The following is a 15,132-nucleotide window of genomic DNA, read 5'->3' on the forward strand; positions in this document are numbered from 1 at the left end:
GTGTGTTTATGGTTCGCTCCGTTTTCTTTTCTTTCCGTTTGTGTACAACGCTTTGGATCTCTGTACCACGTGACCTTTCTTCTCTCCCTTGTGTCTTATGTAGACCAACTGTTGAGCTCTCGCTCTCGTCTGTCTGAACATGTAACTCAAGGTGAAATACAGGAGCGTTTTTTCACCTCTCCACGAGGTTTATCTATCTGACGAGTCAGTTTTCTTAATCATTCTGATGAGGTCAGAATAAGTGGTTCGTCATTGTTTCTTTCTGAAATGAAATCATCGTGAGTACTCTCTTTAGCAAGAGCAAAGACTACTTGCGGGAAATTTAAAATTCGCCGTAGCGCCATCTGTTGAGGCAAAAGTGAATTCGCCATCTGTTTAAACATGTCACAAAAGGCGGGAATTTAAAATGTGGTGTAAGTAGCGCCATCTGTTGAACTGCAAACTACAGCGAGTCAATGCTGGGGCGGTAATTTTAAAATTTGGAGGAAGTGGTGTCATCTCTTGAAGACGAACTATAACCACTGCGTGGCGCCATCTGTCGTAAAACAAATCAAACTACGTCTCCCCCACAATTCTACCCTTAATAGCGACCATTGTGGACATGTTGAGCCAATGGCTCAGTGCTTGAAGGTATTGGGCTCACAACCAAAAAGACGTAAGTTCGATTCCTAATTTATTTCAACCACGAAGTCGTTATTGTTACTTAATAATGTTATCAATGAATGCATATCACGAGGGTTAACTATGATCTGAGAGCGTATCACTGATTAACTATCGTATCCACTGACGTCCCTAATATGAGAGCGGAGCGGCTGTGGCCTTGAGTGAGTTCATACGAACTCGGTGACGTCATTTACATTGTTTGGCTCCAACATGAATCTTCAGCACTACTGACAATAGCCAACTCTAAGCGACGGAGGATGATCCTCGCCTTCATGTTGTTGCGAGCGCCGTTGCGCGGCCCCTCGAGCACGGCTGCCAGATAAACCAGGGCTCCAACGCGCTCGGTGTAGTTGCCCTTCCTCAGGAGTCGATGGATACGACCGATGGGGAACTGGAGCCAATGTTGTGAGGGAGGAAGTCTTCCTCTTTCCCTTGGCCTTACCACCTTTCCACCACCTGCCATGTTGACGCTATAGAAGTTAACCGAAAATTGCAAGAAGACAACTCTAAGTGACGGGGGATGATCCTCGTCTTCGTGTTGTTGCGACCGGCGTTGTTCGGCACCTCGAGCACGGCTGCCAGGTAAACCAGGGCTCCGGATCCCAACGCGCTCGGTGTAGTTGCTCTTTCTCAGGAGACGATGGAGAGCTGGAGCCCTGTTGTGCTGGACGAAGTCTTCCTCTTTCCCTTGGCCTTGCCACCTTTCCACCACCTGCCATGTTGACGCTGTAGAGGTTAACGGCAAATTGAAAGAAGACAACAGCCAACTCACCAAGTCCGTATTCACCAAGTTACTTAACCAAGGTTTAGTGATGTTGGGTTTAAATCGATCACGTGAGACTTCCGTTCGCCAATCCTGAATCACCAACCCATGCTCTACCACCTGGTGCTGTGAAGCTTATGGCACCGCATATAGCGAGCTTCCTGCACGGCGCATGCGCATTTCGCCAGAGTCTGCAAGAATCGATGGTGGCAGGTAGGCCTAATCCCCGGTTCACGAAGAATGTTTCATGAAATCTTGGGTAAGTTGTGATTGATAGAGTTACTAGAAGCGCCCTGGAGAGGCTACTTTATCACAATGGGACGAATATTTGCCTCGAATATTTCATTTCGATTATCCACCCAAGTTACTTAAACTTGTGGTTTAAGTCCCATGCAGATGAATGGGACCTAGTTTAAACTAGGGGAGGGGCTAGTTTAACGTCGGTCTAAGTACGTTGCAACTACTGTGAACGTGTGTTGAAAAAACTATCGTAGAGTGGCTGCGGTAGATGATGTTGCACTAATTCGAAGTTAACTGGTAAAAATTAAGCAGAATCGTTTTAAATGCACGTTTAGTAAAGAAAAATGGCGTAGTGCTTGACCGGTGCCACGAAATGCGGCAGTTGTTTTTAGGAGGCGCTTGCGAATTCTTGCTTGGCAAACGTAAAAAAAACACCGTCAAAGTGGGGTCAAAGACATCGACATGTGCCACTGGACAAATCCATATACCAATCCAATTGACCGAGAGAGAGTGCGGACGGCTGAACGTCAACGTGCATCTTCAAAAACAAAGTATAAGTAGTGCTGGCGCTTATTTTAAGTGTCATCTCCTGTGATACACACTGTAAGCGCCCCCGTCATTGTACAGTAAGAGCAATAACATGCTAGATGGTTGTTGCGAGCCCCGATGGAGGAATTGAGGGGCGTTATTCATGTGGCATGTTTATCAACCATCCCGGTATCTCTTCCTGGTATCATCTCTTCGCAGCGTGTTTGATCTCCAGGCATATTTAAAAGTGCAATAGGACTGATCATAAAGTGCATTAGTGTCTTGCTGCTGTTGGGTGATGCTATCAAGGCATGGAGATATTGCATGTTGTTGCACTACACCGAACACAAAATTTGAGCAGATTTTGCGTTCCCAGATTATGCAAATATTGGAACAAAAGCGAACGATGTCCCCATTTCCCCTGGATTCACATGCAAGCATATATGAAACTGAAATGTGTGCTTTACTTACTTCAGCATAGCACAGCAAAACAGACCAATGAAGAACAATTCTTCAGGTATCGTGTTATCACTGCTACATTAGAAGACATCCAAAGAGACAGCTGCTTACTTCTGTATTGATTTATCATCTCGTAACAGTAGATATATTTTTGTAGAGCTGCTTCTGCAAAAGACACTGCACAGCAACGTGCTAAAGGAAGCTGCAAACCTTTTGACAGCATCATTACTTTTCGAGGTGAACTATTGTAGGGACATACCCATGACTAATCACCGACAGCTTTTCTGCATTATATAAGCGCAGATATTCTGGAGGACCTTTCTCGAAATTTATCTGTTATGGACTCATTCATCACAACTACTTTGTATTCGTGAGCCTTTTTTTGTATATTCAGACAATAAAGACTGTTACGTAGTTCCACAAGGATGACTTTTTTTCATAGATTCGTGCACTCTCGATATCCTGCTCAATTACTTGCCCAGGTCACTTGAGAACACAGGTGAGCAACGCCGCACAAGGAAAAAAAATCATTGCTACATTCCACATGCTGAGTCCACTAAGATATCTGAGGTGTCGTACTGCAATAGAGTTGAATTGCACAGGAATAGAGCAGTGCGTAGAGAAACTTTGAAGCTCCCATTGCACCGCGCTTAAAGTTGAAAATTAGATCAACAGCAATTACTGCATATAGCACCTTCCAGATGAATATAACAAAACATAGGCTATAGACTCATCAATAGATGGTATTGACAATTATAATATGTGTCAGCTGGTACATGCAACATGCAAATGGAAATGCGGTTCTGCCACACTGTAGCATGAGCGCATGGACAAATTTGTCAACTACTTAAAAGAAAGTTAGCTTGCGTTAACATCGGTACACATTTGTCCAGCTAGTGCAGCCGTTTATATCCACACGAGCACTTTGGAAGAACATGCACCCATGTTAACAGTAGCTATCGTTCTTTTACGTTATTGACAGCTGCATATGCTATAGCTTTTCTGTGCTCATGTATTCAGTGTGGATATAGACGACAGGAGTAAATAAGAGTAAACAAGCACCCATGTTACATTAGCTCTCCTTTTACGTTGTTGATAGCTGTCATAAGGCCACAGAGTTTATCCATGTGCTTATGTGTTCAGTGTGAATATAACACTAACGCTAAACAAAAGACTGCCCCGTTTGTGCCTCTTGAAGCTCAAGGCTTTTCGTTCAAGAAAAAATGTATGCATGCTGTTCTGCATCATTTTGTGAGCAGGACTGTTAAAAATTGCTCGACGACACTGCAACGTTACACCTGTGTGATCTATGCACTCTTGTTGTGTAGCTTCATATCCTGTACAGATGAATCTTAAGAATGGAAAAACACATCCCTATGGAATCATGCCGCATAATTTATCATACACCTGCATCCACATTGTAATCGTGCTTCTATTTATTATGAATGCCGCAATGCCTCTAATTTGGCTGTGTTGTGCATGTCTTCATCGTGTTTTGAATAGCTGAGTTCCAAAATAGTGAACCAAACCAATATCTTTCTAATATGCGCATGTGTAGTACATCACTGCATCCTTGCACCAGCTCAGGAGCATGCTAAGTGTCCACGGGTTTTGGCTGTATGACATGTCCTGTACATTGGTACTCTCACGTATTAATTTCCAGAAGTTGCCTGAAGACAGTGCATCTGCGTCCATTTTTCCACTCCAGACTTCCTCTTACGGAATGATACAGATCAATACAGAAAGCGAGCGGACAATGATCAGTGCTGCTGCTTGCTGTGGCATTGAGAATTCATGCTAGAACGAGCACCTCTAGGTCTACCTTGCTGTGATATTCCAATGTTTTGTTTCTCAAGAAATAGCACAATCTCTCGGTACAAAGTGTACAGTCAAACTGCATAACCACACAGTGCAGAAATGCAGCATGTGCAATAATTTTTCATAGCTTTGTCATCTGTGTAAACAATAAAGATTAGTCGAGGCAATCCACATATATGAACGACACAAACATGTAAGCCTCAAGCGCCCAGTGGCTGAGCTGCTCGAATTATGGTTTGTATTTCAGGATGTCTGAAAACCAGTAATGCATAGAAAACTGGGAATAGACTGAGAACTATTGCATGACTGGAAAACCTAAAAAAAACGTCAAGAAAGCAGTGAAGAGCTGCTGAAGTCAAAATTCACTAAATAAGTTTCATAATTGTACAGTGGCAACTCTCTCTCTCATGGCATCACACCGGCCTCTCATGTCATTTCACAGTCAAAGTTGAGTGATCTGTGTGACAGTGAAGTGATAACTGTAACTGCGTCACCATGCAAATTCTTTCTGAACAAGAAGCCTAAATTTAAAAAAAAATCTGAATAGAGAGCGATTTCGAAGATCGTAGTGGATGATGCAGTCGTCCGTGTAGTCATTCTTCTATCCGCATCTTTTTGTTGTCTACACACCATAATTCGTACCAACTACCCCGCCTGCATATGCTTGTTTAGTGCATGATGTGCTGTTGGCAGCCATATTATGGCATGGCATGAGCTGTGGGAAATTTTTATGCATTGGTGGTGGTGATGGCTTGGCATGTAATGTTCCGATGATAATGCTAGTGAAATTGCTTACAATGCCAGAATGGAGTCGAAAGAGAAGCTTGCAAAGAATGAGCATGGAAAAATAGATGAGTCCCCAACAAAGTGTGTAAAAGTGTTTCCTTAATATATGTGGCTTTGAACAAATAAGCACAGTGCAATTATTGAACAAAATGGCAGCACAGGCTTGTTTGTAGCAGATGTTGCAGCTGTTGTGTACGTTTTCTTTGGTCCATTTCTGTCTGTCCCATACTTGAAACCAGTATAACACACCCTTCTTTATCGTACATTTGGTTCATTTTAACATCTATATTTTGTGTACATGGTCACAACGTACAAATTCATGCAATGTAATGATATGAATTTGAATGAATGAATGAATGAATGAATGAATGAATGCAAAGTGTGGTCGTTTACTTTAGGAATTATTACGTCTGTGATGTCAAGGGCATCATAGCAGATGACAAGGAAAATTATATACATTAGGTATCTTCCCATTTTGTGACATGTCATCAGAGCAAGAGACTGTCACAACAGAATGGCGAATCTTTGTTGGTTCAACAGAACAATCAATTCAGTGCATAATATACAATAATCTTGTATGCTGAAATGCAGAAACAAAAAAGGTCAGATGTAAGGACAGCACCGCACTGACAGGGGGTCACGACACTGGCAACTTCCACGCTCACAAGCGGGGACGCCCTGGGTAACATGACGAAAACAGCGCAAAAAAAAAACAAAGAAACACACAAACACACACGCACAGGACGAGGACGTAAACAAGGCAGCACCCTGAGTACGTTTTCCGTATAAGTCGCACTCCAAAGAAACGCAGCCAGCCAAGAGGTGCTCTAATACGTTGCAGATTTGTGACACGTTGAAAATACCACGTTTCTGAAAACTATAATACCGTAAAAGTTATGCGTATGGGAGTCACCCGCAGGATAAGGCCACCCTTGCATCAATGTTCTTTCTGTTTACAAAGCCTACAGTGATCAAGCACTTGCACACACGTTCCGAACGTGACATCAGGCTCGAAAGCGTATAAAAGACGCTGCTGGAATGTCCCATCAATCGAGTGGCAATCTTGATCGCTGCAGTTCACCACACAGGTCGCACATCAGACGATAAAAAAGCGATGGTTGATGCGGATAAAATAATTAAACCCAACCACAATCGACGACCGAACACCAGCAAAAGCATAAAGATCACCTGCGCGAGGATACGTACTGCTGTCTTTCAAATAACATGGCAAACGGACTCTATATGTACACTTTTTTGGCGACCATATCAACTATATCTCGCAAAGCTTGCGTACATAAATACAGAGGTAGGCAATATGCGTAACCGCCGATTACTGACACCCCGATCCGCAACTGTCTGCAGCAGCGCCAGCGCCACCTGAACTTTTCTTTCGTTAACAACCTCATAATCAAAAAACAAACGGCAGCCTTCCTCTTCGCAGTCCTGTCGTCTGCTACTTTCTCCCTCCCCTCAACCATCTCATGACAATGTCAATAATGCGCATGCGTTGTGGTCAACCCTTTTGTCAACCGCCCTTCATAGCCGGAGGGATCACGTGATCGGTTTAAACCCGACGTCACTGAACCAATGGTCCAAGTCCGCTGGTGAATACGAACTTCAAGTCGTACTCACGAGCCGAGCGCGTTGGGTCCGGAGCCCTGGATTACCTAGCAACCGTGCTGGAGGTGCCGCGAAACGCCACTCGCAACAGCAAGAGGACGGGGATCATCCCCGGACACTTTGAGTTGGCTGTTGTCTTCTTACAGTTTGTCCTTAACCTCTATAGCGTCAAAATGGCAGGTGGTGGAAAAGGTGGCAACGCCAAGGTCCCGCACAACAGCGCTCCAGCTTCCCATCGGTCGTATACATCGTCTCCTGAGGAAGGGCAACTACACCGAGCGTGTTCGATCAGGAGCCCTGGTTTACCTGGCAGCCGTGCTCGAGGTGGCGGGCAGCGCTTCTCGGAACAACAAGAAGACGAGGATCACACCCCGGCCGTCACTTAGAATTAGCTGTTGTCTTCTTGCAGTTTGTCGTTAGCCTGTATAGCGTCAACATGACAGGTTGTAGAAAAGGTGACAATGCAAAGGGAAAGCGGAAGACCTCGTCCCGCTCAACAGGGCTCCAGTTCCCTATGGGCCATATTCATCGTCTCCTGAGGAAGGGCAACTACGCCAAGGGCGTAGAATCAGCCTCCCTGGTTCACGTGGCAGCCGTGCTCGGGGTGGAGGGCTGCTCGCAAGAAGAAGACGAGGATCATCCACCGACACACAAATCCGTATTCACCAGCCGACTGGAACCATTGGTTTAGTGACGTCGGGTTTAAATCGATCCCGTGATCTCTCCGGGAATGAAGAGCGGTTGACCAAACGGTTCACCACAACGCATGCGCACTATTGACATTGTCATGAGGCGGTTGAGGGGAGGGAGAAAGTAGCAGACGACAGGACTGCGAAGAGGAAGGCTCCCGCTTCTTTTTTGATTATGAGGTCGTTTACGGAAGAAAAGTTCAGGCGGCGCTGGCGCTGCCGCAGGTGGTTGCGGATCGGGGTATCGGTAGTCGGCGGTTATGCCTATTGCCTAACTCTGTAACTCTCTGTCTATGTTATGTCGCAAGCCCTGCGAGATATGGTTCATATGGTTGAAAAAAAATGTACATAGAGGCATTTGCCATATTATTTGAAAGGCAGCAGTACGTATCCTCGCGCAAGTGATCGGTGTGCTTTTGTCGGTGTTCGGTCGTCGATTGTAGTTGTGTTTATTTATTTCATCCGCATCGACCATCGCTTTTTTATCGTCTGTTGTGCGACCTGTGTGGTGAACTGCAACGATCAAGATTGCCACTCGATTGATGGGACATTCCAGCAGCGTCTTTTATACGCTTTCGAGCCTGATGTCATGTTCACAACGTGTGTGCTTGATCACTGTAGGCTTTGTAAACAGAAAGAACATTTGATGCAAGGTGGCCTTATCCTGCGGGTGACTCCCACACGCATAACTTTTACGGTATTATAGTTTTAAGAAACGTGGTATTTTGAGCGTGTCACAAATCTGCAACGTGTGAGAGCATCAGTGGCGTATCTAGGGTGTGGCAGGTGTGGACAGGTGCCATGGGCGCCAGGTGAACAGGGGCGCCATTATGTGGTCGGAATGTGCCAGGTCGGGCACTCAACCTGGCACATTCATAAATGATCTAAAGCACCCGCCATTAGAGAGGTTGTAGTGCGAAACCTAGTGCGGACCACACGAAAACGCATCCCCAAGGACATCATGCTAACCATGTTGCCATGGGCGCAGGTAGCTCTAGATACGCCACTGGAGAGCATCTCTTTGCTGGCTGTGTTTCTTTGGAGTGCGACTCATACGGAAAACGTACTCAGTGTGCTGCCTTGTTTACGTCCTCGTTCTGGGTGTGCGTTTGTGTGTTTCTTTGTTGGTTCAGCGCTGTTTTCGTCATGTTACCCAGGGCGTCCCCGCTTCTGAGCGTGGAAGTTGCCAGTGTCGTGACCCCCTGTCAGTGCGGTGCTGTGCTTACATCTGACCTTTTTTATGATGATGATTGGAAGTTTAGTGGCGTAACGACAACAAAGATCATAATGCTCCAAAACTCTGATGTGTAAAATAAATTTAATTTAAAAATATACTGATTGTTTTAAAAGGATAGTGAGTGAGTGAGTGATTGAGGTTTTTCTGGCGCATGAGCGACTACGGCTATTATGCGCAAAGACAATGATAAAATGTTATTTATTTAAAAAGGGGAATAATTCACTTAAAATTTAGTTTAAAGGTACTTGAAGCAACCAACATGGTTTAAAAATTGTATACACAATTAAAAGTAACCTGGGGCTCATCACCCAGCAAAAGCGCGGGATGGAAGGGAATGTTATATTTGTAAAAGACGGGAAAGTGGTGGCGACGGTGAGCTTCGTGCAGTGGGCACATTATCAGAATATGCAGAACAGAAAGCGGTTCCCTGCAAGGCACACACTGGGGTGGATCCTCCTCCCGTAAAAGGAATCCGTGTGTCAGGTAGGTGTGGCCAACACGTAACCGAGCTGACAGAATTTCGTGAAGCCGGTTACTGAAAACATGTGTGGGCTTGCCTATGTCATGTTTGGTTAGATGGAGTTTATTAGTGTTCTGTGTGTTCCATTGTTTTTGCCATTTCGTATTAATTGTCTTTCGTATGAATGATCGCAAGTCTTCAGCGGCCACTTCTGTAAATGCGAGGTCGCCGGACAGTGCCTCGACAGCGGCCTTGTCGGCTTGCTCGTTGCCACGTATACCTACGTGACTTGGCACCGAGCAGAGTGTTAGAGAGAAACCTTTGTTTGTAATTTTGCTGAATAAATGCTGGGCCTGTTGCACAAACGGATTCTTTTGTTTCCGTAACCTACATATAGCTTGTAGACAGCTCAGGGAATCGGTGTACACGACTGACGTATCAATGTTAGAGTGTAACACATGATTAGAAGCAAGGATCACAGAGTATACCTCTGCACTGAAAATAGAAAAATTATTTGGCAGACGGCGAGACACAGCAGACGTGCCTGTGACCATTGCACATGAAACCTTTTGGCCCGTTTTAGAGCCATCTGTGAAAAGGGCGACATGGTCCCCACACCTGTCCTTTAATGATAAGAACTCCTGCTGGAGCACAACTGTAGAAGTTTCTTGCTTTTTATATTTTAATAACGATGTGTTGTGTGTTGGTGGTGGTTGCCATGGGGGAAGCCTCCCACCACTTTCTACTAGAGTCACCCTGCCCTGGTCAGGGAAGCCGTAAGCTTCCATTTCCAGGGACAGTCGCATACTAAAAGGAGGGACGACAGAAGGTCTGTTCACAAACAGCTGCTGGAAACGGGTTTCTGTGGCACAGGCTAGGGCAGGGTGCTGCGGGTAAGATCTCACCTTCATTGCATATGTAGAGGCAAGGTAAAATCTCCGTTTTTCGAGCGACCATTCATTGCACTCTGCATACAAGCTTTGAACTGGAGATGTTCGAAAAGCTCCCAACACCAGATGGAGACCCTGGTGGTGAACTAGGTCTAAAACCGCCAGAGCAGACCTCCGTGCAGAGCCATAAACCAAAGACCCGTAGTCAAGCTTTGAGCGAATGACGGAAATATAAATACGGCGCAGGACTTCCCGGTCTGTACCCCTAGACCTGTGCGACAAGATCTTGAGTACATTTAAGGCCTTCATTGACTTCACTCTGAGATTTTTTATGTGAGACACGAAATTGAGCTTTTGGTCAAAGATGACACCAATGAATTTGTGTTCAGGCATGACAGTAATATCCTGGCCATTCATTCTGAGTGTGGGCTCAGGAAACGCACCCCTCACTCTTGAAAATGGAACACAAACAGTTTTCTCACGGGAAAACTTGAAATCGTTTTTGGTGGACCAGTCTGAAAGTTTGTTTATGGTGAGCTGGAGCTGTCTCTCACAGCTAGAAATGCTTGTGGAAGAACAGGATATTTGAATGTCATCCACATATAAGGAGTACGTGACAGACGGTGGAACTGCACCGACGACAGAGTTCATCGTTACAATAAAGAGTGTTACTGTTAAAACAGACCCCTGCGGGACTCCATTCTCTTGTGTGAACAGGCGGCACTGTACAGTTCCCAGCTGCACCCTAAATGTTCTCCCCTGAAGAAAGTTTGCAACGCAACGGAAGAGCCGACCCCGTATCCCAAAAGAGTGTAGGTCACGAAGGATGCCATACCGCCAGGCGGTATCGTACGCCTTTTCGAGGTCGAAAAAGATGGATGCACAATGCTGCCGTCTGGCAAAAGCCTCCCTAATAACCGTCTCCGAACGCAATAGCTGGTCTGTTGTTGAGCATGCAGTTCTAAAGTCACACTGATATCGGTCTAGGCATTCATTTTCTTCAAGGTAGTACATAAGTCTGCAGTTCACCATACGTTCAAAAGTTTTTCCTAAGCAACTGGTAAGGGCAATAGGCCTGTAGCTGCTTGGACTGGAAGGACTTTTCCCTGGTTTTAGTAGTGGAATGATGATCGCCTCCTTCCAGCGGGACGGGAGGCAGCCTTCATTCCAGACAGAGTTAAAGAAGCCTAGAAGAGTTTCTAGCGATGAAGGTGTTAAATGCTGCAGCATAGAGTACGTGACGCGATCTGGCCCTGGAGCTGTCTGTTTTGAAATGCTCAGTGCTCTTAAAAGTTATGTTATGTTAAAAGGCCTATTGTAAGCGTAGTTGTCGCCAGTACCACATGACAGGGTGCACTTCTCGGCAGAATCCTTGATCTTCAAGAACTCCCGTGTGTAATGAGTGGAAGAGGAAACGTTTGGGAAGTGTCCGCCTAAGGCGTCAGCTTGGTCTTCAATGCTCTGACACGTGCTTCCATTTATTTGCAGCAGTGGAACAGAGAAGCTCCTGCAGTCGCCTCTGATTTTTTTCAATCTGTCCCATACAAATTTGGATGGAGTGCTACTACTTAAGGTGGATACCAAATTTTCTCAAGGTTGCCGTTTCGCTTGTTGCCGTGTCCACCTTGCTTTCGCACGGGCTCTTTTAAAAGCGAGCAAGTTTGCTGGGGTTGGGTATCGTCGGAACTTACCCCATGCACGGTTCTGCTCCCGTCTGGTGTTCGCACAGTCACTCGTCCACCAGGGCTTGCAGCGTCTAGGGAGACGACCTGAAGATTGCGGAATGCATTTAGTGGCTGCGTTGATAATATTGTCTGTAATAATGTCATTTGCTTCATTAATGCCTAGTCCATGAAGTGATTCTGTTGACAGAATGGCTTCTTGTTTAAAGGAGCCCCAATCGGCAAGCTGTGTTTTCCAACGGAGTGGTCGGGTAGTGAGGGTAGCTGCCAGTTGATTGAATTTTAATACAAGAGGGAAGTGGTCGCTACTGTAAGGATTGTCGGCAACTGCCCATGAAATGTCTTGGAATCAGACTTGTGCGTAACGCGTTACTAGTAATTGCGTTACTTGTAATCAATTACATTTTTGAGTAATTTTTCGAGTAATCAATTACTTTTCTGAGTAATCGATTACTCAGTAATTGATTACTTTTCCAGCAGAGATTAACTTATCTTTCACATGTTCTGTCCCAGGCCAAGGCCCTCGTGCTGTGAGCCTTTGTTGGGCCGTTCCACTATAGCAAGCGGAGGTCATTGTAATGAAGTTCAGGGATTTCAGGGTCTCTCTCTCTAATCTCTCCCTACACCTGTGTCGTGGTACCTGAAGCTTTGGAAGTTTAGTGAGTCATGGGGAAGTTCCACGCAATGTTCTTCCACAATCGGGTCAACGTCTTCCCGTACGATAAATACAGTAGACGTACAGAGCTACTTGTCCTAGGCGTCTTTCTTTCTTTCTTCTTTTTCTTTTTTTTTTGTTATTTCAGTTGTACTGCTGCTGGACCTTTTTCATTTCCTTTTCTTTTCTGAGGCACACAAAGATGAGTATAACTTGCGTGAATGCAGAGTAACGACCGGAGTAACGCGTTGCTTTTCTACTCGTTACTCAATTACATTTGGAGTCGAGTAATTCGTAACGGTAACCAATTCCTTTTTTCGTACAAGTAACAGTAACGGTAATCAATTACTTTTTTCGAGTAACGGGCACAAGTCTGCTTGGAATACAGATGGACTACATAGTGAAATGTCAATGGCTGAGAAAGTCTGTGAAGCCGAATTGACATGTGTTGCACTCCCTGTGTTGAGAAGGCAGATTGGCAAAGATGTTAGCATTTTCTCTAACATCCTACCTCGTGTGTCAACTTTTGAGCAACCCCACAGAGGATGGTGTGCATTAAGATCTCCAAGCAGCAGAAAAGGCTGTGGCAGCTGTCTGAGGAGGTCTTCAAGTTGTTTTTCTTCGATGGTGGTAGGTACAAAGAACACACCGTCATCACACGGTCAGTGCAAATCTGCAATGCAACGACCTCAAGATTTGTAGAAAGTGGGACATCTTTCGTGGGAAGTGCCCTCGCCGTGACGATGGAGACACCTCCAGAAGCACGTGCAGCGTCCGTTCGGTCTTTTCTGTATACGTTTCACCGTCGGAGGTGTCATGGAGTTTCAAAGTTCAGGTTCGTTTCTTGAAGACAGAAACAGACAGCACTGTGTCTGTCTGATATATCATCGACGTCATCAAGATTCCCCAGAAGACCACGACAGTTCCACTGAATGGTACGCTTGCAACTGGAACTCATTACGAGTAAGCAGAGGAAGGGGATCGGCAAGGACTGAAATGCAACCTGAAAACGTGAAGAACCCGTGAAATGTGGGAACATGAATGTGGAGAATCAAGGAGCTTGTATCCGTGGTGGAGGAACCTTTTGCTGTTCTTGGCCTCTCAGACCCCGTCCTTTGCCAGTGCTTTTCTTTCTCTGCTCGTTGCCCAAGGACGAAGTAGTACTTGGAAGACTCGATGACGACTTCTGCGATAAGCAGTCGTCACCATCGACATCCATGTCTTGACTTGTACTTTGGGACGGGCCCTTGGCAATCCCGTCCCAAACGGAGGGAGATGCAACAACCTCCTTTGAGGTTGTGGCGGCCTCTCCATGGCTGATTGGCTGTGTGGCCACTGGAGGAAGCACCTCTGTGACCCTCTCTTTGAGTTGGGGAGCGTGGTGTGGAGGCCCAGAGGTCTGGGTCCACTGAAACTCTGAGTGGTACCGCTCCCCTGCGCACCACATCAGAGAAAGTTCCTTGCTTCTGGAACTGTAACTGGGCTCTCGCCGCTCGGTATGTGACGTTTTGTTCAACCTTTATCTTGAGAACCTGTTTCTTCTCCTGCCAGAAAGGACAGGATCTCGAGTACGCGGGGCGGTTACCTTCAAAGTTAGTGCTACAGATATCATTTGAGCATGTCTCTGACGAGTGGTCTTTGCCAGCACACCTTACACAGACAGCCTGTCCACGACACACCCGAGAACCGTGGCCAAACTTCTGGCACTTGTAGCAGCTTCTTGGATTGGGGATATATGCCCTCACATGACAGTTTAGATAGCCAGCTTTGATTGTTGATGGAACATTGTGGAGCTTGAATGACAGGACTACATGTTTCGTGGGAATCTCTTTCCCATCTCTGCGCGTCACCGATTCGTTCTGCCGAGACTGCACCCTCGTCAGCCAGCCCTTCCTCAAGTTCGGAGTCTGAGCACTCAAGTATAGTTCACTCTCAGATATCACACCTCTTACGATGTTCAAAGTGCGGTGAGAGCTTACTGTTACAGCTGTTTCTCCGATGTGGGTGAGGGAATACAGTGCACTACTTTGTTTTCGGTTCTCCACTTGGACTTGAATGTCACCGCTGCTCAGCTTCTTGGCGCTGTAGTTCTTGCCAACTACACTTTCCAATGCTTTAGCAACTGCAAATGGTGACATTTTCGAAAGCGGTTTTGTTTCGTCTTTGGAGTGTACTACGAGAAACTTTGCATACCATGGTTCAGGTTCGGGTCTGTATAAGAATGTATTCTTTTGCTCGGTGCGGGACCTTTTCAGGCTCCGATCATTGGGTGATAAGGAATTAGAAGCCATACATGGAATGGAACTATTCGGTGTAAAAGTCCTGCCGCCCACCACGGAGCCCAACCAGGGGATTGCGCTTAGCGCCGTAGCAGGTACGTTCACACTATACCCACGTGCAGCTTCTGGAGGGTGAAAGACTGCCCAAGGTTGACCCTTGCCGCCAAAGAAGGTGAAAAAAGAGGGGCCCCAAAGGGTCCAAACCAACCTCCGAGTCCACTCAACTGCCAGGATCCCCCTTTCCCCAGACACGGGAAAGCCACGCACAGCTATACGTGGGGTCTCCCTCCTGCGGCGACCCAACCGTTGGTGCAGGAGGGGGCTACTGCGGCTGCTGCCGGGCGATGGGGACGCCAAGTTCCC

General features: G+C 46.1%; 1 protein-coding gene across 1 annotated transcript; it reads right to left on the bottom strand.

The window, feature by feature from the left end:
- Window positions 1-13,541: 13,541 nt before the first annotated feature.
- LOC135382949 (uncharacterized) lies at window positions 13,542-14,628 on the bottom strand. The gene is made up of 2 exons (XM_064612616.1): window positions 14,076-14,628; window positions 13,542-13,924 (listed from the first exon to the last, which is right to left on the bottom strand). Exons 1-2 carry the CDS (start codon window positions 14,626-14,628, stop codon window positions 13,542-13,544), a joined length of 936 nt encoding a protein of 311 aa, XP_064468686.1.
- Window positions 14,629-15,132: the final 504 nt, after the last annotated feature.

The sequence above is a fragment of the Ornithodoros turicata genome, chromosome 2 (genome assembly GCF_037126465.1).
Source record: "Ornithodoros turicata isolate Travis chromosome 2, ASM3712646v1, whole genome shotgun sequence".
NCBI lineage: Eukaryota > Metazoa > Arthropoda > Arachnida > Ixodida > Argasidae > Ornithodoros > Ornithodoros turicata.